The following is a 22,917-nucleotide window of genomic DNA, read 5'->3' on the forward strand; positions in this document are numbered from 1 at the left end:
GTTAGATTGTCTGATTTTGCTGTTAGGTTGTCTGATTTTGCTGTTAAGTTGTCTGATTTTGCTGTTAGGCTGTCTGATTTTGCTGTTAGGTCGTCTGATTTTGCTGTTAGGTTGTCTGATTTTGCTGTTAGGTTGTCTGATTTTGCTGTTAAGTTGTCTGATTTTGCTGTTAAGTTGTCTGCTGTAGGGAATTCCAGGGTTGGAATTGTCTTCTAAAAAGGAAAGTAAAAAAGCAAATGGGGTGTATATAGGTACCTATACTGTAGGTTATAATGACTACTTCGAGTTTGAATTGTTTGGGAGGGTTTGTAGGTAGTAGGGTACATCTCAGGACTGGACTTCTAATGAAGAGAGAGAGAGAGAGAGAGAGAGAGAGAGAGAGAGAGAGAGAGAGAGAGAGAGAGGGCGTGTGTTGTGTGAGAGAGAAAGAAAGAGGGAGAAAAAGTAAGGGAGAGGGATGTGTGTGGTGTGTGTGTGTGTGTGTGTGAGAGAGAGAGAGAGAGAGAGAGAGAGAGAGAGAGCAAGGACGTTTGACTACCCATTGTAAAACTTTCTCCACCTCCCTCTCTCTCCCATATCTCTTCTCACTCCTTCACCTTCTCCTCCTCTTCCTTCCCTCCTCCCTATCCAACTTCTCTTTCTTCTCTTCCTCCTCTCTAATCATTTCCTTTTGTCCTAGTTTCACACATCCTATTACTATGTATTGTATCCGTTCCTTCTCCTCTCTCGTCCGTATTTTGTCTCGCTTATTCTGTTTGACCTACTGGTCTAGAATAACCTGGGGAAGCATGTTTTCCTACCATTACAATATTACAATCTACCTATTGATTGAATTTACGATCATTACAATTACAAACAATGTATTGTAAAATGTAAGTAATGATTACTTTGAATAATTTTACAATGTAGGTAAGCAATAAAGTAATCATTACATAGATTTGTCCCTTTATTCAAGTTATATTACTTCCCTTGATTTCGAACATAGATTACCAGAAAATGCCAACCTCCGTGGTCCAATGGGTATCACACTAGGCTTCCACACCGGAGATCCTGGGTACAATCCCCGTTGGTGTTTTCCTCCTCTATGTTCCGCGTTTGGGGTGTACCTCGTGAGAACATTGAAGCTGTACCTACTTACTTGGAGCTTGTAGGAACAGTACTGTATACTATACGTATGTTGAAGTTGAAATAATATTGTTGTTGTAGAATTACATAGTTAGGTACAAGGTACAAGCAATATGTTCTGATGAGATTGCTTCATTGGAACTCTGTAGTCCGTGCACCAGGTGACCAGGTGTTAGTGTACAGGCAAGCTGTTACTATCTTCTATAACCCACCTTAACCACTACATACAGAGCATAACTCTATTAAGGAGCGCGGTAGCGCTCCGCCCCGCCAAGTCAAGAAAGTTTGACCGCTCTACACTAGAAACTTGGTAGGTAAACTTGTCAGTGAGAATCTTTCGACCACGTTACCTACAACTATGTATCTAGGTATTCTAGGTACTTTGCCCTTCGTACGCAAATAATCATATGATGATGTGTGCCTTTGTTACTTTCCTCTTTGGAGTTTTTGTTAAATTTCTTACCCATATTATCCACACACGACATTTTATATAACATTCTAACCGTTGGATATCCGGTCTTCTGATTGCAGGGCGGTCACAGATCCGCGAGATGGCAGGCGAGTCGCACTTAAGAAACTTCCCAACGTGTTCCAATCATTAGTCTCCTCCAAACGGGTGTTCCGAGAGCTCAAGATGTTGTGCTTCTTCAAACATGACAATGTAAGTATAACTCAGGACACACCCTATACCACCAGAAGAATGTACACCGGTCTCACACTCAGGCTGGGGGAGGTTCATGTCAGGAGGGGGGGAGATTGCCGAGATTGTCACCGAATTGAGGGTAAAACCTCCGTCTATAAATGAAGCATGGTGAAGTCATAATTTCCAAAATCTAAAGGATAATAAATTAAGAGCACAATCTGGCAGGACTGCTACAACAACGAACAACCTAGAAGCCTAGAACAGTGTGGGATTACATGGAAAAACCTTTTTCTTTGAAGGGAGAACAAAATGTTTACACTTTGCAGAGTCTGCGATTGCTGCAATTTCAAATGCAGAGTTAATATTATCGCTCCGCTCAGTGTAATCAAACACCTTTTTTGCCAGCCTAGTTAGCTTAGTTGGTAGTGCGTCTACCTTGTAAGCGCTAGGCCGCGGGGTAATTCCTAGACCTTGTACTAGTATAGTACTACATACCCGTATAGTATGACGGAGGAGTAAGGCTAAACAATAGGTATTAAGTATACCTCCTATACCATTCATAGTGTGCCATTGAGCGACAGAAGTGAGGTCTAAATCATCAAGAGGTTTGATAGAGGGAACTGTAACTGCTAAGGTCTTATTGTCCCGAAATCGAATAGAGAAGGAAGACAGGATAGGAGAAAGCCAGACGGGCCGAGGACAAAACTTGTCTATTTGGGATAAAATCTGCCCCGGGCGGGAATCGAACCCGCAGGTCCAAGTTATCAAAATCGGACAAACCGTTCGAGAATTATGGTACAAAATTGCAAACGGACAAACTGAAGGCGAAGTCTAGCCAGCCTGGATAGCTTGGAGGTTAGGGCGTCCGCCTTGTAACCGCTAGGTCGCGGGTTCTATTCCCGCCAGGGAAGGATTTTCCCCTGAACAGATAAGGTTCGTTCTCGGAACGACTGTCTCCTATCCTGTCTTCCCTCTCTCTTCTCAACAACAGTGTACAACACATAATGATTGATTTGTAACTTACTAGTTAAATTTGTTTAGCTGCTGCTGCTGCTGCTGCTGCTACTACATAGTCATTAGTTGCTAGCTAGGCCATACAGAGAAATAGATTTGAGAACTAGGTTAAAATTTGGCAATGTAGGTTATATAGCATAGAATCGGAATCACCAGGGGATGTAAAACCTTGAGTAAGGTCACCTAATACAACAGTGAACAGGATCTAAGCAACATGTCTACCACAAACCTAGAAAATATAGAGATGTAGACTCTACAGATAGAGATACAGAGAGTGATCAAAATAGTAATGAATTGTCTAGCACAGCAGGGCCGTTTCAGGGTTTTGTCGAAGAAGGGGAGGAGGCGAATGCTCCAAATTTGCGAAGTCTAATCTTGCAAACTGAACAGGAGAAAAATAAAGCTCGAAGGGGGGGGATGACGTGTTTAATGATAAGAGGTTGCTATGGTGACGAGATAGCGTTGCTATAGTAACCAGTGCTGTGATAATGATAATGGACTCGTGTAATGAATTAATGGTGTGTGTGTGTGTGTGTGTGTGTGTGTGTGTGTGTGTGTGTGTGTGTGTGTGTGTGTGTGTGTGTGTGTGTGTGACGGTCTGAGGTCTGAGCGTGAATGGCTGATGGCCAGTACGTTGTGTGTGCAAGTAATATGTCGCCAGTTCTTGGATATGAAAGTATGTTGTGTTCGCAACTAAAATTTCGCCGGTTATTGAGAAGAGAATTACGTTGTGTTCGCAAGTATTTCGCCGCCGGTTGTTGGGTAGGTAGAAAAAGTACGTTGTGTTCGCAACTAACATTTCGCCGGTTGTCGAGTGTTGTATGAGTATGACACACACTGAGAGACACGAGGACTTTTCTTATCTTTAGTTTCGTGCCAACTCCCCGTGAGAGGGAGAGGTGAGGGGGAGAAAAATTAATAAAATAAAAAAAGAAACATTCATAATAACATCTCAGATTGGAACTGTAGACATCCCAAACTCTATACGTCTTACGTCTTGTCTTGTGTTAACTGACGAGCTATTCTATTTCCTATACCAGACATTAGAATCGTTAGATACCTACTCGATTAATTAACATTATACAGGCAGGAGCGTCCCAGAATTTAATTTAAAGATTCCAGGATTTGATTTGGGATTTTTTGGATTTCCAGGATTTCATCGAGGGGGAGTGCCGAGGGTCCAAACAGTGATGTATCCGGAGGGGGGGGGGGGGGAAGATTCAATTTTTCGGAATCCACCCCATAGTAAGGGAACATAAATGAAGCCTGACGGGGAAGGGCCCTCTCCCCCCCTTAAATACCGCCCTGGATTGTCCAGATGGTCACATTGGTCACCCATCCGGATACCAACCACGTGCAACGTTGCTTCATGTCAGTGGGAACTGTTGCATTCAAAGTACTATCTCCACCAGCTTGCAGCTTGCTTCTGTTGAAGGGCTTTCTAATTGATAAATCCTTGTTAGGCGGTGTTGTTTTTAAACAACGATAATGTCTCTATCTGCTGTCAACCCTCTCTATCTAGAGGTTGAGCTTACTATCAGTGTATTATCTTCTCTTCTCTATAGCTCCCTGGAGGTTGCTATCAGTTGCTTATCTCTTATCTCGTCTCAAGGTCACGACATCAGTGTGATAAGAAAATACCAAACGCTATCAGATGTGAATCTCCGTCTGACGTGTTTAATGATAAGACGTTGCTATGGTGACGAGATTGCGTTGCTATAGTAACCAGTGCTGTGATAATGATAATGGACTCGTGTAATGAATTAATGGTGTGTGCAGACTGTGCAGTACTAACCATATTGCTTGAATCAAGCTATAATAAAGCGACAAAGCCTGTTGCTAACGACAGAAGAGCGACAAAGCCTGTTGCTAAAGACAGAAAAAACCGTCATATGAGCCAGCCTAGTTAGCTTTTAGCTTGGTTGGTAGAGCGTCTGCCCTATAAGAGTTGGGCCGCGGATTTGATTCCCGCCCAGGGCGGATTTTATCCTGAAGGGATAATGTTCGTTCTCGGAACGGCTATTTTTTTCCTATCCTGTATTCCTTTTCTCTTCGATTTCGGGACGATAAGGCCTTAGGAGTTAATTAGCCTGTCCAGTTGTCCACACATATGTAGTCGTCGGCCGTCGATTGAAACCGCCTCCACACTGCCTCACATAGATTCACCTCGTCTGCCGCCTCCACACTACCTCACATACATTCACCTCGTCTGCCGCCTCCACACTGCCTCACATAGATTCACCTCGTCCAACGACGTCGGCTAGGTGTGGACACACCTGAGATGTACCCTACATACTACCTACAAACCCTCCCAAACAATTCAAACTCGAAGTAGTCACTATAACCTACAGTATAGGTACCTATATATGTACACCCCATTTGCTTTTTTACTTTCCTTTTTAGAAGACAATTCCAACCCTGGAATTCCCTACAGTCCTATAACATGTGGTATAGGTACTTTCACCCCAAGTTCTTTTTCACCATGTTCGACAAACAATTAAGGAGCTCACGTGTGTGTTCTCTTCTCTTACTATACTTCTCTTACTATACTCTTCTCTTAGAACCTTATAAAATCTTTTGTATGGAGTGTGTTATTATATGGATGTGAGACATGGACGATAAGTGAAAGTGAAAAGAAACATCTGGATAATGTTCGTTCTCGGAACGGCTGGCTTTTTCCTATCCTGTATTCCTTTTCTATTCGATTTCGGGACGATAAGGCCTTAGCAGTTAATTTACCTGTGTCCAGTTGTCCACACATAATCGAAGGCCGTCGATTGAAACCGCCTCCACACTGCCTCACAACCGCCTCCACACTACCTCACATAGAAACCGCCTCCACACTGCCTCACATAGAAACCGCCTCCACACTGCCTCACATAGATTCACCTCTATGTGTGGACAGGACACACCTTTAGAATTGGTATTCTAGTCAGCCTAGTTAGCTTGGAAGGTAGCGTTGTAAGCGTTAGGTCGCGGGTTTGGTTTCCGTCCGGGGCGAACATTATCCCAAACAGATAAAGCTTGTTCTACCTGATCGGTGCTCTATGCGCTATGCTCCACTGTTTTTAGCCTTCGGTATAACTATAACAAGTACTCTAAAAACGAATTCAATGCGGGATATTATTGGTTTATCATCCGGTAATATTTTAAGCTCCCGTCACTGAATATAGAGATATAGGTTTTGATATTATACCTATGGATATAGGTTTAAATATAGATGTATAGATTTTAATATTAAATGGATATAAGTTTTAATAATACATAGTTAGAGGTTTAAATACATAGATATAGGTTTTGGATCCGGGTGTAAGCTCCTATGGTTCATTTTCATTGTTTGGATGGATTCACAGTTTGAAGTGTTATAGTTCAGGAAATGATGTCCTAATACATGGATAGAGGTTTAAATACATAGATATAGGTTTTGGATCCGGGTGTAAGCTTCTATGGTTCATTTTCATTGTTTAAATGGATTCACAGTTTGAAGTGTTATAGTTCAGGAAATGATGTCCTCGTGCCCAAACAGTACACGCCTGTCATATCAGTTTTTATGCTATTTACTCGTACTTTAAGTAAGTAGTTATTGACAGTTTTGGTCCAGAAGATTTTTTAAAGAGGTTTGATAGAGGGGACTGTAACCGTTAAGGTGTCATCGTCCCGAAAGCGAAGAAAGACAGGATAGGAAAAAGCCAGCCGTGCCGAGAACGAACATTATCCGTTCAGGATAAAATCAGCCCCGGGCGGGAATCGAACCCGAGAGACCTAGCGTTTAAAAGGTAGACGCGCTATCTCAGCCAGCTTTTTAACTGATCCTCACGAAGCTGAGTGCTCCCCGAAAATAACCTCCAGCACGTGTTTGTCCCAGACAGTCACCCGTCCAGATACCAACCACGTGCACCGTAGCTGAACTGCCCACAACGTTGCCGCTGTCATCAATAAAATCTGTCTGCCACTCTTTCCGCCTATCGTTATATGTTCAAATCTTCAAATTCAAAGCAATATTCAGTGTTTGGGTGACAGGGTGACCTAAATAGGAATCATCTTATCAAAATTTGAGATCGCCCATTTCTGTCCGGTACATTATCCCTCGTGTGACCTAGATATGTAGATAGATATAAATATGAAGCCCCAATACCTGTCCTAGGTTAGAAAGAGTACGTTTTTTTGAAAGAAGTATTTAGAAATGTAGCTAGCTAGGTAAATTGCTTTTGAATAAGTTTAGGTCGTGATGTGCAGTAAGCATTTAGGAACTCTAGGGCACCTGTACAGAGTGTACAGGTACACCCCGCTCATAAATAAGTCTAGGGCTCATAGGGCACCTGTACAGGGACACCCCGCTCATAAATAAGTCTAGGGCTCATAGGGCACCTGTACAGGTAAACCCCGCTCATAAATAAGTCTAGGACTCATAGGGCACCTGTACAGGTACACCCCGCTCATAAATAAGTCTAGGGCTCATAGGGCACCTGTACAGGTACACCCCGCTCATAAATTTTCGGGAACGGTAACTGCTGAGGTCTTATCGTCCCGAAAGGGAAGAGAGAAGGAAGACAGGTTAGGAGAAAGCCAGCCGTTCCGAGAACGAACCTTATCTGAATAGGATAAAGTTCTTCCCGGGCGGGAATTGAACCAGCGACCTAGCGCTCTCCAAACTAAAATGAGACTGACTATTTCTCAGTTTTGAGCTCAATCCAAGGGGAAGAAATATGATGTACTTGAACCGTGTGACTGAGCCTTAACAAGTGAGTGACGAGTTGAATCCAAAGCAACAGGTTTGAAGCAGGTTCAAAACACACAATCCAGCTAAACAGGTGAAGAGGTGAGCATCCAAGTAGAACTTGAAACTTGAATGGATATTTGAAACTTGGAGTCATATAAATTGGAACGCGAACTTGGAAAAATAAAATGTGCAAAGAACTTGTAAAGTGGAAACCTTGTTTTGCCTGGACTTCTGGACCCTGTTTTGCAATGCTAGGTAAGCAGGACTCGATACTTGATATCCTTACAAGAGAATGACACTTGGACTAGCACGCAGGAAGTCCGGGTTTGATCCCCGGTAGGATTTTATATTTAATACCTACTTGTTTAGTTTTCAGAGTGGAAGTTAAGCACTAGGCCACTTGGGGCAGTTCAACGTTCGAAGCGTTCTCTACCACCTAACACTTGGAGCTCCATTAATAAATGAGGATAAAATTCTATGCCTCATCTGGCATCAAACCCGCGCCCTCCTGCTTACCAGGCGAGCGTCCTGACCACTACACCACCGAGGCAGACCTACAAGCTTGAGGAATTGTCTATAGTCCAGAGGAACCAGAGAATAGATGAAACCGCGTGACATCTGACCTCTGGAGCTCCCCATGCAATATACACTATCACTGTACAGTAGCTAGAGATGACGTCATAGCAAACAATATAAACATAATAGATATAATAACTTCTGTATTATGAGCATAAGTACAGTCGAGTGCAAAAAAATCGGGACCATTTACTATTCCTACTTCACAAAAGGAAGTTACTTACTTCCGAAAAGGTCCGTGCCACCTTTTCTGAGGCCCAATTTTTGGTGTATCTTCCTTTCGGAAAGGAAAACGATTTGCCCTCCACAAGATGGCTGATTGATCGACCGAAGTCGACTACTTCTGTTTGGACAATGGACACACCTAAGGCCGGGGGACACAAAGCGAGTTTAAACTCGGTTTATGCAATCTGATTGGCTGTAATTTTTAGATTTTTTTTTTTGAAATCAACCAATCAGATTGCTTCATCCGAAGTGAATCCCAATACGCTCACTTGTGGCCCCGGCCATAAGATATTCTGTCCCGAATATTTCGTACGTCAGTGTAGATTTGTATGTACTTGTGGTGTAGCATAGGGTTTCAATATGAACTTCCTTATTAAACACGCGTACTGAGGAGAACAGCAACAGCAGCAGCCAATGGTACAATATACCTACTCGTACATGATAGAAAAAATAAACAAAACTTAGGAGCAGTGGCCTGTTCCAAGAACGCATTCCCCAAATCCTCACTTTCTACTCCACGTGCATAAAACAAATATTTCAAAACTAGAGAGTAACAAAAATTGAAAATGGAGCCCCGGTTCCTTCGCAAGAATATCGGCCCTTAAGTAAGGGCCTTAAGAGAAGTGGATCAGAAAATCTAAGTACATACATAGTTGGTTAAGGCTAAAACTTATACCCTTCAATGGAACTTGGCTGAAAACCTGGAAATACTGTCACATTTTCTTTCTTGTTTTTGACAATATTGGCAACAATGTAAATGTTCTCGTTTTTCCATGCTTTCTTCTCATGCAACACTGTACCAGTTAACCTGTTTCGCACATTATTCACACCTGTTCAGTAGTTCAGTCTGGATTGAGATCGGTATCAGCAGCTACCAGGTTTTTAGTACTTTCTGTACCATTCTACCTACAAATATTCATTCACTCCGTTTAGAATTATGAACTATTTACACACGGGTGGTAATCGTAACCATTGGAAAGATACGAAAACTTTTATACACAGTAAAAATTTCAATGTCCTATTCTAGCCCCTGCCACTCAAGATTTCATTGGCCTAAGCCTGCAAGTCAGTGGTTATGGCCAAAACTTTATCCTAAACAGATAAGGTTCGTTCTCGGAACGGTTGGCTTTCTCCTATCCTGTCCTCCTTCTCTCTTCGATTTAGGAACGATAAGGCTTCCGTTGTTACAGTTCCTTCTATCAAATCTCTTGAAACAATATTACTACTCGTGTTGGGACTGCCTACTGCCTTGGTTGCACAGTTATTCAATTTCAATCTAGCTTTTCTTTGCATCGGATCTAACAGGCAATGTGGGATGAATAGGGGACGTGCGACGAAACGCCGAACCTAAAACACCTCCACTGCACAGAGGTCACTTAGGTTAAGCAACGTCAAGCGATACAGTGGTTTATACAGTATACAGTGATTTGGACGGATAATTATCTAGGAAACACTAAGGAAATAGCTTCATTGGGGACTTGTTGACCTTTTTGACGAGATCAAACCCAGGTAATAACCAAATTTCCTTCATCAGCTGTTAAAGAGCTTTAAATTTCCTCGTATCTTTTCTTACTCCAAGTTTGAGACAACCTAACAGCAAAATCAGACAACCTAACAGCAGAATCAGACAACCTAACAGCAAAATCAGACAACCTAACAGCAAAATCAGACTAGTAAGTATAGATATAATGTATAGTGTAGGCAGATGTAAAAGATATACATAGGTATAGGTGTTACACAATGGTAAAAGATATAGGTATACAGCAGTGGCGGATCCTCCAATGGAAACAAGGGGAAATCCCTCTTCCCTTCCTCTCAACGGGTTTCTTTTCTCAACAAACTTACTTATCACTTACTTAGGTACTGAAAATAGTAAGTGATTGTTCAACCTGAATTATCTAATACAGTGGTTCTCAAACTGTGCTCCGCGGAGCACTGTTCAGGTGCTCCGCAAAGAGTTTCCAGGTACTCCGCATAGTTTCATTTTTCTTACCGCATTAAAAAAAAAAATATGTTTAGTCAAATGGGAAGTATTGGAACAAGCCGTACGGACCGTACATTAATGAACATTTCCCAATCATTCCGAATTATTTTTAAAAATTCCTACGGGGGGGGTGCTCCGTAGAGTTTACAGCTGGTGCTTGGTGCTCCGCGACCAAAAAAAGTTTGAGAACCACTGATCTAATGGCACCAGCAGATCGGCATACACCTATCTGACCTATCTCACGATGTTGGAAGGATTGGGGATGTAGAAACCCTCTGGACGCCCAGAAATATACTATACTTACTCCCTCTATCTCCTTTGCACTTCTACTCCTGCTGCGATAGACTCAACATCTCTTTTGGTCTGACGATGATACCCTCTGTTAACACCTTCACTAATCGACACCCAGCACACAAAAAGGCTAATCTGAGGCTTAGGTGTAGGGGGCAAACAGTCCTGAAAGTCAGGTTAAGCTTGTACGAATTGCAATTGTCTCGATAAAAATGATATTTTCGTCTGATTTTTAATTAGTTTATGAAGAGTTTGTTGGTAGGTACATAGGTATTTAGCTATTTAGAAACAATTTTGAAGGTGAAAATGTTGTGTCCGTTTATATGGATTTCTATCTTCCCCTATTGAAAACCTCACTCCCCGCCACTGGCCACACACAGGTACATGACATAGAGTTGTGTCTGAACCCGGGTCTGCTGATCACAAGTCCCTCAAGGTCAACCGGTATGTCAGGTTCAAGTTATTCCAAGGACCAAGGACCTCACTGATAATGTGTATACCTATACATATCTTTTACATCTGCCTACACTATACATTATATCTATACTTACTACCTGTGTCTTGGTACCTATAGTTATATACAAAGAGAGTATTTTGTAATCTGGACATGTGTGTACCATGTGCGTAGAGATTTGGGTAGAGAACTTTATCCTATTCAGATAAGGTTCGTTCTCAGAACGGCTTGCTTTCTCCTAACCTGTCTTCCTTCTCTCTTCCCTTTCGGGATGATAAGACCTCAGCAGTTACAGTTCCCGAAAAGAATATAACTACACCACCTGAAGTAGGCAAGATCAAAGGATCTTAAGGGAATTACAAAGAAAAAAAAAAAACTTGAGTATTTCAGGCGATCGATGACGAAACCTTTCTAAAAAAATGCTCTCACACTCTTGCAAGCATTCTGATGACGTCACTACTGTCAGCATAGAATTATTTATGTTCAATAATAATAATACCACTATACCCAGGGTACTATTACTATTAGCATAGCCAGAGCACGAATACTCTGCAACTCCTCTTGTTCGTCTTCGTCATAGCATGTTTTATAAATAGCATGACTACCACATTCTCCCCGTAGCATGTCTTGATAAGTACACGTTTCGCCAAACTCTGTTGTCTATGAAGTTAGGGGTTCCTAACTTATGAGTCATGAGGCCCAGGGGGGTATTCCATGAACCCCTTCTCTGATATTCGCTCTTCTTAGGCCAGCCACTCACTATCAGGTAGACCTGATCAGGTCCGCCTGTCAGGTCTGCCTGATCTATTGCGTTAGGGGTTCCTAACCTATCAGGTCTGGACCCAAGAGGTAAGGGGATATGAACCCCCTTTCTGATCTTCGCTCTTCTTAGGCCAGCCACTCACTATCAGGTAGACCTGATCAGGTCCACCTGTGAGGTCTAGTGTGTGTGCTCATCAGGTAGATTTGATAAAACCTCCCTTGTTACAGTTCCCTCTATCAAACCTTAAGAAAGAAAATGTAGTATTGTAGAGGCAGTGGCTTATTTGAGAACCCCTATCGTAGTGATGATGTTAATATTCTGAATTCTAGAGAGACTAACACGAAGTTTGGTATGTCGTATAAATAAATTATTTGTGGAAAACTGTAGTATAGTAAGAGAAGAGAACACACACGTGAGCTCCTTAATTGTTTGTCGAACATGGTGAAAAAGAACTTGGGGTGAAAGTACCTATAGTCGGTCTCGCTTGATCCAGCTTGAAGCTTAACTAAGTAATGGGCGACAAAACCTTTAAAGCCTAAAGCAATGTGGAGTGAAGTGACGATAGAGGGAAGCGAGAAGCGACGACTTCCAACCGCATTTCGGTCTCGCTTGATCCAGCTTGAAGCTTAACTAATGGGCGACAAAACCTTTAAAGCCTAAAGCAATGTGGAGTGAAGTGACGATAGAGGGAAGCGAGAAGCGACGACTTCCAACCGCATACTTAAAGCTGAAACCAAAAATCTCTACCTATGATGCTCTTTGCTACACTCTGTTTTCAGCCCAAGTAGTGCCTACAAAATATCTTCATCTCTAAAAGTATCATACAAAAAAGAAGAAGAAAAGAAAAAAAAATCTCCTAAATAAGTAGGCACTGTAGGTAGGTAAGTAAGTAGGTACTCAGAAATAACCACCCCTAGCATACCGACCCCTATAATATTGAGATTATTCCTTCAAGCATTTTCTGTGATATTTTAGACCTCATTACTTACTTAGGGGTAGGGAGAGACCATATCGAGGGCTAGGTAGGTACTTCAGCCTCCATACATAATGTTGTCTCAAATTTCTTCAACCCTCATATGATGGAGAGATGTGACATATTCCAGAACCACTCTCTCTCTCTCTGTCTCTCTTCTATACTAAAATAAGAGAATCAGTCTTCACCGTGAAGACTTATTTTAATATTAATTAGTACCTACTTTACATGGTATCCCGTTTTCAAAGTTTATGTCTCTCTTCTTTTCTCTTTCTCTCCTTCTCTCTTATGGAGATTGAGATGACAGAGAGTGCTAGGTTGTCCCATGAGAGAGAGAGAGAGAGAGAGAGAAAGAGAAAGAGAGAGAGAGAAAGAGAGAGAGAGAGAGAGAGAGAGAGAGAGAGAGAGAGAGAGAGAGAGAGAGAGAGAGCCAAGTAGTGTAGGTAGGTAAGTAGGTACTCAGAAATAACCACCCCTAGCATACCGACCCCTATAATATTGAGATTATTCCTTCAGGCATTTTCTGTGATATTTTAGACCTCATTACTTAGGGGTAGGGAGAGACCATATCGAGGGCTAGGTAGGTAGGAGTAGGTACTTCAGCCTCCATACATAATGTTGTCTCAAATTTCTTCAACCCTCATATGATGGAGTGATGTGACATGTTCCAGAACCACTCTCTCTGTCTGTCTCTCTTCTATACTAAAATAAGAGAATCAGTCTTCACTGTGAAGACTTATTTTAATAGTAATTAGTACTTGACATGGTATCCCGTTTTCAAGGTTTATGTCTCTCTTCTTTTCTCTCTCTCTCTCCTTCTCTCTTATGGAGAGTGAGATGACAGAGATTGCTAGGTTGTCTCATGAGAGAGAGAGAGAGAGAGAGAGAAAGAGGGAGAGAGAGAGCGAGAGAAAGAGAAAGAGGGAGAGAGAGAGAGAGAGAGAGAGAGAGAAAGAAAGAAAAAAGGAGAGAGGAGTGAAGGAGGGGAGGGGCAGTTAGACCTTTGTTTCTTGGAGCTCAGTGGAGTAAGTTGCTAGATTTGCAAAACTACAGTACTTACTCAAGTAAGTGCCGAAGTAGGTACGTACTTACCCTGCCTAAGACAATCCGTCAAATATATGGCTTAAGTGTAACGTTTCATACATCGGCTGGGATTGAACCCACGTCTGTTTACTTAATAGGCGTGCGTTTTGACCACTACACCACCAAGGAAGGTTACTTAGGTAAGTAGGTACCTAATAATGTAGGTACCAGTGGATTGCTTGTAGACAATCCAAAATCCACCAATACTTCTAGGTTCTCTCGCACATCTGCTCAGGGTTATTTCAAAAGTAGTTAGGACCCGAGTGACCTACCGAGAGCTCATTTCATAGCAGCTGTTCTAAGTTCCCCCAGACTCATTACGCCACTGAGGCTGTCTATCGCTATCCTGCCTACTGGTAGGTAGTTACTATACTAAACATCTGTTCCATAATCTCACATATAGATTGGTAGAACTATACATATTAGGACCAGAGGGAGAGAGATGTTAGGGTCTCAATTCTCAAGGCCCCCCTCTTGTTCTGAGCAAAACCTTGAGGCCTTGGATCACCACCTGTGTGATAGCATGTCCTGGTCCAAAAACGAGACGAACCTTTTTAGTGAAATAAAAATCTCCACAGCAGTATTTAGAGGGCCTCGTACTTTGAGCTCTTTATCCCAGTGAGTTCTACAGTTCATTGTAGGCACCCCTAGCCTAGGTTTTAGTACAAAGATGTGTACACGAGAGCCAAGAAAGAGTGCTCCACCACCGTAGCCCGTGGGTTCGATTCCCACTCATGGCAGATTTTATCCTAAACACATAGGGTTCGTTCTCAGAACGGCTGTCTTTTTCCTATCCCATCTTCCTTCTCTCTTCGCTGTCGGGACGATAGGACTTCAGCAGTTCTGTTACAGTTCCCTCTGTCATATCAAACCTCGAAATACTTAAAATGAACCTAAAATCTTTGTCTGTTGTTGACCGAACGATAGTGAGGTCTATGTTTTAACTTGACCATTTTATTTTGCATTTGGTTTGGATGTTTGTATGTTCCGCTAGAACTCCCGATTGCCTGGTCCTATTTTGATGAAATTTGGTACATTTGTTCCTTGAATCAAGGCACGTCGCTGATTGAAATTTGGGATCCCAGAAGTGAGCGGGGCGAGAACTGAGGGGGATTTCTGCACGTTCAGAGTCCAATAGGTGACTCATTCATAAGTTCATCAAGCGCGCCGAGGCGCGCGAACGTCAAGAGTTCGCAGCACCGCCCGGCCTATATTAACACGAAACAGAATTTCAGCGTTTTTCGGCATTTTTACCTCAACTTTTCTCCCACTTCCCCTAACTTTAAGCAAATTTTATTTGATATTCCTGGTCGGACGTGAAAGTAGATGCGAAATCTCCAAGACCCGACCTTTCTACGATTTGTTTAACCGGTTTTCTGATAGGCTCAAAAATCTTGAAAATCGCGAAAAAAAATTTTCTTTTTTTTTTTTTCTTTTCACCCGATTCAATTAATCACGCCTACAGCCCGTTCTACAAATGGTGGGAAGATGATTAAGGTGTCTCCAGAAAGGTCTCGTCGAGGAGAAGTGCCTTTTCTTGGTTTCATCTTCTTAGCACTAAAGGGAGACCCGCTAGAGAGGAAAAAGTGACTTTTAGGGGAAAATTTCAAACTTTTCAATCGAGTTGATTAATAAAGAAGTTTTGTGCGTCGATGAATCAAATGTGTTAGTGGCCGAGCGGTTGGGAGTGTGAATTTTTACTCCTCTACTGTGATGATAAGTGAGATGGGTGAAAACAAACAGTATATCTTTCGAATTTTTTCTTTCTATTTTTCAAGCTTAGCCTAACCTAAAGCTTAGCCCTGTGTATAACTTCTACCTTAATCTCTCACCTATTTTTCCTGGAGATTCTTTGAAAGAGGAATATCCTGGTTCAATTCCCAAGTGAGTCAAAACTTTGATATACATATCATGTATTAACTACCTATTAAGGAGCGTGGTAGCGCTCCGCCCCGCCAAGTCAAGAAAGTTTGACCGCTTCATGACTTATATTTATTATCAACCTATTCAAGACTCTGAAATCTGAGTTGATACATAGGTACCTACCTAAATACTGAATATGCTTACTTTTGAAGCAACTACGTGGGTACCTATTTAAAAATTAGGTTCATTTATTTTTCTAAATGTTTATGAACTTAGATGGGTAAGTACTTACAGCAAAAAATAGTGATATCCCCCCCAAAAAACACTTCGTGTTAAAAAATTAACGTCAAGAGTTACCCTCCACAAAAAAGTACTGATATAAAAAAAGACGTCAATGTGGGACCTCCCTTCTACATTAGCTCTTCTAAAGAAAATAATAATTTTCCATCACTCCTACATCAATTTACCTTGCTGTTGAACCATTGATCCCGGATTACGAAACCTAGATCTTGACCGCAGTGTACATCAGTTTATCTTGCTGTTGAACCATTATTCCCGGATTACGAAACCTAGATCTTGACCGCAGTGTACATCAGTTTATCTTGCTGTTGAACCATTATTCCCGGATTACGAAACCTAGATCTTGACCGCAGTGTACATCAGTTTATCTTGCTGTTGAACCATTATTCCCGGATTACGAAACCTAGATCTTGACCGCAGTGTACATCAGTTTATCTTGCTGTTGAACCATTATTCCCGGATTACGAAACCTAGATCTTGACCGCAGTGTACATCAGTTTATCTTGCTGTTGAACCATTATTCCCGGATTACGAAACCTAGATCTTGACCGCAGTGTACATCAGTTTATCTTGCTGTTGAACCATTATTCCCGGATTACGAAACCTAGATCTTGACCGCAGTACACTAATGAAGATAACAATGTTAATTTTTTTGTAATTTTCATCAGTGCACTGTGGTCAAGATCTAGGTTTCGTAATCCGGGATCAATGGTTCAACAGCAAGGTAAATTGATGTAGGAGTGATGGAAAATTATTATTTTCTTTAGAAGAGCTAATGTAGAAGGGAGGTCCCACATTGACGTCTTTTTTTTATATCAGTACTTTTTTGTGGAGGGTAACTCTTGACGTTAATTTTTTAACACGAAGTAACTCATAAAGACATAAAACATCGTAAGTAAGTATTCTTTATACAAAAAATATTCCCCAATTTTTGGTATTGTTTTTTTAAAAAAGGTCAACCATTCTTCAAATCTTTTGAGTGATTGTAAATAAACCCTGTTCTCTGTCCTTTTTATTACGTAAGACGTATTCCTTCTGTTCTAATTCAATAGATGTGGAAGTAATGAAAGAAGGAAGAAAGACAGGATAGGAGAAAGACAGCCTTTAGATTTCCGAGAATTTAAGTTACTGGCCAGTTTAAAGTTATTTTCTTTTGATAATGCTGATGCTGAGGCGCTGAGCACGTCAGATAATTTTATTATTTTCTTCGTAGGTACTAGGTACATACCTACATACAAAAGATGAGTGTTTCACAGCCGTTTTTATTTAGTGCTTTTGTACCAATGAAACAACTGCTACAATAGTGCCGTAGCATGCCCAATTGCCTGGGTTAATAATAGAACCCATAAATGGGATGTATTGTGTCTAGGATAGTCTGAGCTTGAAAAATAGAAGAAGAAAAAAATAGGTAGGTATATCTTTCGAATTTTTTCTTTCTATTTTTCAAGCTTAGCCTAACCTAAAGCTTCTCTCTCTCTCTCTCCTCTCTCTCTCACTCTCGCTCTCTCTTCCCCCTCCCTCTCTGTCTCTTCTCCTACCTACTTTTACTTTTTTTCCCCAAACTTTTTGTATAATTCATGGAATGGCGTGCTAAGAAATACACAAATAGAATTTTATCCACGGTAGAAACTAGAAACAGAGTAGATACATATTATGTAGAAACAGAGTAGATATTATGTAGAATTAAGATACCTACATAGGTATTTTCCTGTTATAAAGTCAATCAAAGCACGTTGTACCTATCATTTTTGTAAAATGTAACCCCCATAATGTAGGTATCAAATATATAAGACCTTGGTTAGACTGCGGGGGAAAAGTGACTTTTCAGTCCTATCCCAGCAGGATAAACAAGGTATATTCTATTCTATTCTATAAATCCAGAGGTACCTACATATACATATACACTATATCTAGTGGTTCAGTGAACTGTGGAACTCACACAAAGTAAGAGCCCGTACGGGGGCCCCAAAGGGCCCGTCTGGTCCAAAATTTAAATAATTAATTCCCTTCCTAATGTGAATTTTTTGCCAAAATTTTATCAAAATCGGACAAACCAAACCGTTGGAGAGTTATGGTGAAACGAAAAAACCAATTCGCCAAGAGTTCCTTCTCAAAATCTAATATCCTAATGGGAAAATTTATTTACGTATGTTGTCGCGAACAGCGCGAGTTTAGATACAAGTTAGGTGTTTTAGCAAGTGTTTTATAATTAGAAATAGTTAATTAAGAATAATTTAGTACTGCGTTGGTATTTACGGAGGGTTGGTTTATTGTATGCTGTCTTTGTTGGTTTTTAGGCGCACAGGTCTGTAGGACTTCAGAACTGACTGACTCACTCACTCATTCATTCACTGAGTTTTTGGAACTCACTGCTCACTTCACCAAATTTCTCCACAAGTCTGAGAAGTTCAGTATCTTGTCTGGTCCGGAAATGCCTTGAGATCAAAGTATTCCACAACGGAAATTACTGAAGAAACAAAAAATCTTCAGACATAACCTTACAAGTTACAATACACATTAGTACCTATACCTACCTACCTATGTAGATATCGGTTGAGGTTACCCATTATACCCAATACCCATGCTTTGAATTTGGATACATACCTATTTAAACTGTGACTAGCTGCCTAGGTACCTATACTGAAGTAGTTTCTGAATTGGTTCTCGACGGATCACTGGGCGTTCAGCAACGTTGTGCTTGGTCGGTATCTGAACGAGTACTTAACTGTCTGGGACAATACGTACTACTGGCTGTTTCGGCCTGTACCTACACATCCTCGTAAGGACCATTGATGGAGTGTGGAGTGTTTACCGACATTTCAATTTTTTTTACTGCATCTGTCTGGTAAGTGGTAGGTCGCGGGTTCGATTCCAGTTCATTGCAGATCCCAAACAGATAAGGTTCGTTCTCGGAACGGCTGGCTTTCTCTTGTCCTGTCTTTCTTCTCTCCTCGCTTTCGGGACGATAATACCTTAGCAGTTACTGTTCACTCTATCACAACTCTTGGAAAAAAACACCTGCTGGGACTTTACTCTTAAGTAACATGTGCTGGGACTTTACGCGTCTGTGTCATAGCATGTCCATCCCGTATTCAATACACACTGTTAATGACTCATGTAGGTAGGTTCTACTCTGAATCATAATTCACAATTGACTCATCAGTTGGATGTATTGGGTTGGAATCAATGTTGAGCGTTGATTATTAAGGAGACGCCTGATGCTAAGTTACTGGTCTGTGTCGCACTGGAAAGTTGCTGCCATGCGGCAGTAGCTTGGGAATAATAGCTAAACTAATTACCTAGGTAAGTAGGTAGGTAGTCATCTTTATTTTGATCAGTTTCTTGGGAAAATACCGGCTGGGGAAACCCCTGAAATGAGTAAGTGCCTACTTGAGTAAGTAGTTCTAAGTAGGTAGTAAGTAGGTACTTGTAGACTTTTACTTTCCTTGTCCCCAATACTTCGGTACTTGGTCTATAAACGCTAAGTACTTATGTAGGTAGGTCTCTGTACACACAAAAAGCCCAAGAGGCTGTTGTAGGGACCAAAGGTCTTATAGGTGTGCTAAGCTTCCCGAATCTAGGTATGTATTTATAGGAAAGTATCTACTTAGGTAGCTACCTATTTATAGGAAAGTATCTACTTAGATAGCTACCTATTTATAGGAAAGTATCTACTTAGGTAGCTACCTATTTATAGGAAAGTATCTACTTAGGTAGCTACCTATTTATAGCAAGATGTGCATTATGTATATTCATTCGTACCTTCTTCTCAGTTTGGGCAAAAGAATCTGAGTGAGGTCTACAGTTCACAGAACTACTACTACTACTTACCTACTTAGATCCAAGTAAGTACTTACCTACCTGTTCTTTCTAGACTTCTAGAGGTAAGTTGGTACTACGAGCCTATCTACCAACTTGGTAGGGATTTCATCCATGATATTTTGTTCCCCAGGGCTTTGTATTCGAATATTTTTGCAGGTAGAAGATCCAAAAATTCTTTCCATCAGGTTTTACCAGCTGTTCTAGAGAGAAGGAGGAATCTTTGTTAAAGCAAAAGGACTTAAAAACAGGTTTCTCTACCTTATCTGAGTGTTTTTATCAGGATCTTTTAGTGAACTTGTCTTGAGATCTTTATGTACCTTTTTCTCTTTTAATCTTTTTGATTTGTTTTGGGGGTCTTTTTGCTTTGGCCTTTGAATATTTTTGATCATGTGTTGGGGTTTTAACTAGAGGGGGATTTCTTGAATAGGTTCTTTGTTGCGTTGTACTACCTTGCTCGAAAAAGTCTTGTGTTAGGTTGTCTAGGATTTCTTCTATTTTTCTTTTTTCTTCTATTTAATTTTCCTTTGGATCAAGTTGTTTTGTTGTCAGTACAGGGGTTCAGGTGGGTGCAATTTCTATTATTTCCTTTAGCCAGATTTCGTCTCTGTGAAACAGGTACCCCCTCGCTCTTTGTTGCTTCAGGGTTTTGTCGTGAATGGAAGCAGGTAGGCAGGTAAAAGAATTTCCTTTGTTGTGCCTTGTATTAAATTTTATATTTACTTTTGCTAATTTCATTTGTGTTGTCATATTAGTTGGGTAGGTACTGCGTTGGTATTTACGGAGGGTTGGTTTATTGTATGCTGTCTTTGTTGGTTTTTAGGCGCACAGGTCTGTAGGACTTCAAAACTGACTGACTCACTCACTCATTCATTCACTGAGTTTTTGGAACTCACTGCTCACTTCACCAAATTTCTCCACAAGTGAAGTTCAGTATCTTGTCTGGTCCGGAAATGCCTTGAGATCAAAGTATTCCACAACGGAAATTACTGAAGAAACAAAAAATCTTCAGACATAACCTTACAAGTTACAATACACATTAGTACCTATACCTACCTACCTATGTAGATATCGGTTGAGGTTACCCATTATACCCAATACCCATGCTTTGAATTTGGATACATACCTATTTAAACTGTGACTAGCTGCCTAGGTACCTATACTGAAGTAGTTTCTGAATTGGTTCTCGACGGATCACTGGGCGTTCAGCAACGTTGTGCTTGGTCGGTATCTGAACGAGTACTTAACTGTCTGGGACAATACGTACTACTGGCTGTTTCGGCCTGTACCTACACATCCTCGTAAGGACCATTGATGGAGTGTGGAGTGTTTACCGACATTTCAATTTTTTTTACTGCATCTGTCTGGTAAGTGGTAGGTCGCGGGTTCGATTCCAGTTCATTGCAGATCCCAAACAGATAAGGTTCGTTCTCGGAACGGCTGGCTTTCTCTTGTCCTGTCTTTCTTCTCTCCTCGCTTTCGGGACGATAATACCTTAGCAGTTACTGTTCACTCTATCACAACTCTTGGAAAAAAACACCTGCTGGGACTTTACTCTTAAGTAACATGTGCTGGGACTTTACGCGTCTGTGTCATAGCATGTCCATCCCGTATTCAATACACACTGTTAATGACTCATGTAGGTAGGTTCTACTCTGAATCATAATTCACAATTGACTCATCAGTTGGATGTATTGGGTTGGAATCAATGTTGAGCGTTGATTATTAAGGAGACGCCTGATGCTAAGTTACTGGTCTGTGTCGCACTGGAAAGTTGCTGCCATGCGGCAGTAGCTTGGGAATAATAGCTAAACTAATTACCTAGGTAAGTAGGTAGGTAGTCATCTTTATTTTGATCAGTTTCTTGGGAAAATACCGGCTGGGGAAACCCCTGAAATGAGTAAGTGCCTACTTGAGTAAGTAGTTCTAAGTAGGTAGTAAGTAGGTACTTGTAGACTTTTACTTTCCTTGTCCCCAATACTTCGGTACTTGGTCTATAAACGCTAAGTACTTATGTAGGTAGGTCTCTGTACACACAAAAAGCCCAAGAGGCTGTTGTAGGGACCAAAGGTCTTATAGGTGTGCTAAGCTTCCCGAATCTAGGTATGTATTTATAGGAAAGTATCTACTTAGGTAGCTACCTATTTATAGGAAAGTATCTACTTAGGTAGCTACCTATTTATAGGAAAGTATCTACTTAGGTAGCTACCTATTTATAGGAAAGTATCTGGGTATTTACTTATAGGAAAACCATACCTGTGAAGTGTAAAAGTTATTTCTCTCAACATGGACCTTCACAGAGTTACTTACTGAGACATCAATCAAAAGGTTATAGGAAAGTTTTTTTGCAAGACGATAATGTTCTGTAGGGGTATAGATCTGTTACGAGTGAAACCCTAGGGTGATCCAGAGCTATGTAATTAACTTTTCTCCCCCTGTGTTCTGGGACCATATCTAAAGTTATTTACTTACCTACCTGCCAAGGTAGTTAGTTACTTAATTATACACACCATAAGTAAAACCTCTGGAGGGGGTTTTTTTCTCTCTCTCTCTCCTTTTTTCTTTATTTCGCCCCTCATGTCTTAGTGGCCGAGCGGTTGGGTGAGTGTATTTTTACTCCTCTACTGTGATGATAAGTGTGATGGGTGGGGGTTCGAATCCCAGCGAGGTCATTTTTTTTTTATCTCTCTCTCTCTCCCTCTCCCTCTTTCTCTCTCTCTCTCCCTCTCTCTCTCTCTCTCTCATAAATTTTTAATAATGACCCTTCAAAATCTAAAGTAGGAACATGCTGGCTAATTATAATGTCTGGGTAACTTGTTCAATGTTCATATTTATTACCTGCTAGCTGCTACCCTTCTGTCTGCTCTGAAGATTTGTACATTTCCTTCTACATCATATGTATCAGACTTCAGATTCAGACTTCTCAGTTTACTTATGTACGTAAAGTGCAAAATACACATATTGCTTCACAATATATTTTCTAGTTTATATGACAGTAGAAAAATTAAGAAGAAGAAGAAGAAGAAGAAGAAGAAGAAGAAGAAGAAGAAGAAGAAGAAGAAGAAGAAGAAGAAGAAAAAAAAA

At 41.0% G+C, this 22,917-nt stretch overlaps 1 protein-coding gene across 1 annotated transcript in view; it reads left to right on the top strand.

Moving 5' to 3' along the window:
• Positions 1-858: 858 nt before the first annotated feature.
• The window catches only part of LOC103514300 (serine/threonine-protein kinase NLK2-like), a 59,897-nt gene continuing 37,838 nt past the window's right edge, over positions 859-22,917 (top strand). Inside the window, exons 1-2 of the mRNA XM_008479169.1 lie at positions 859-872; positions 1,657-1,786. Of these exons, the coding sequence (XP_008477391.1) occupies positions 859-872; positions 1,657-1,786 (144 nt within the window). The remainder of the gene's footprint in view (positions 873-1,656; positions 1,787-22,917) is intronic.

The sequence above is a fragment of the Diaphorina citri genome, unplaced genomic scaffold (genome assembly GCF_000475195.1).
Source record: "Diaphorina citri unplaced genomic scaffold, Diaci psyllid genome assembly version 1.1 scaffold1120, whole genome shotgun sequence".
Lineage (NCBI taxonomy): Eukaryota > Metazoa > Arthropoda > Insecta > Hemiptera > Psyllidae > Diaphorina > Diaphorina citri.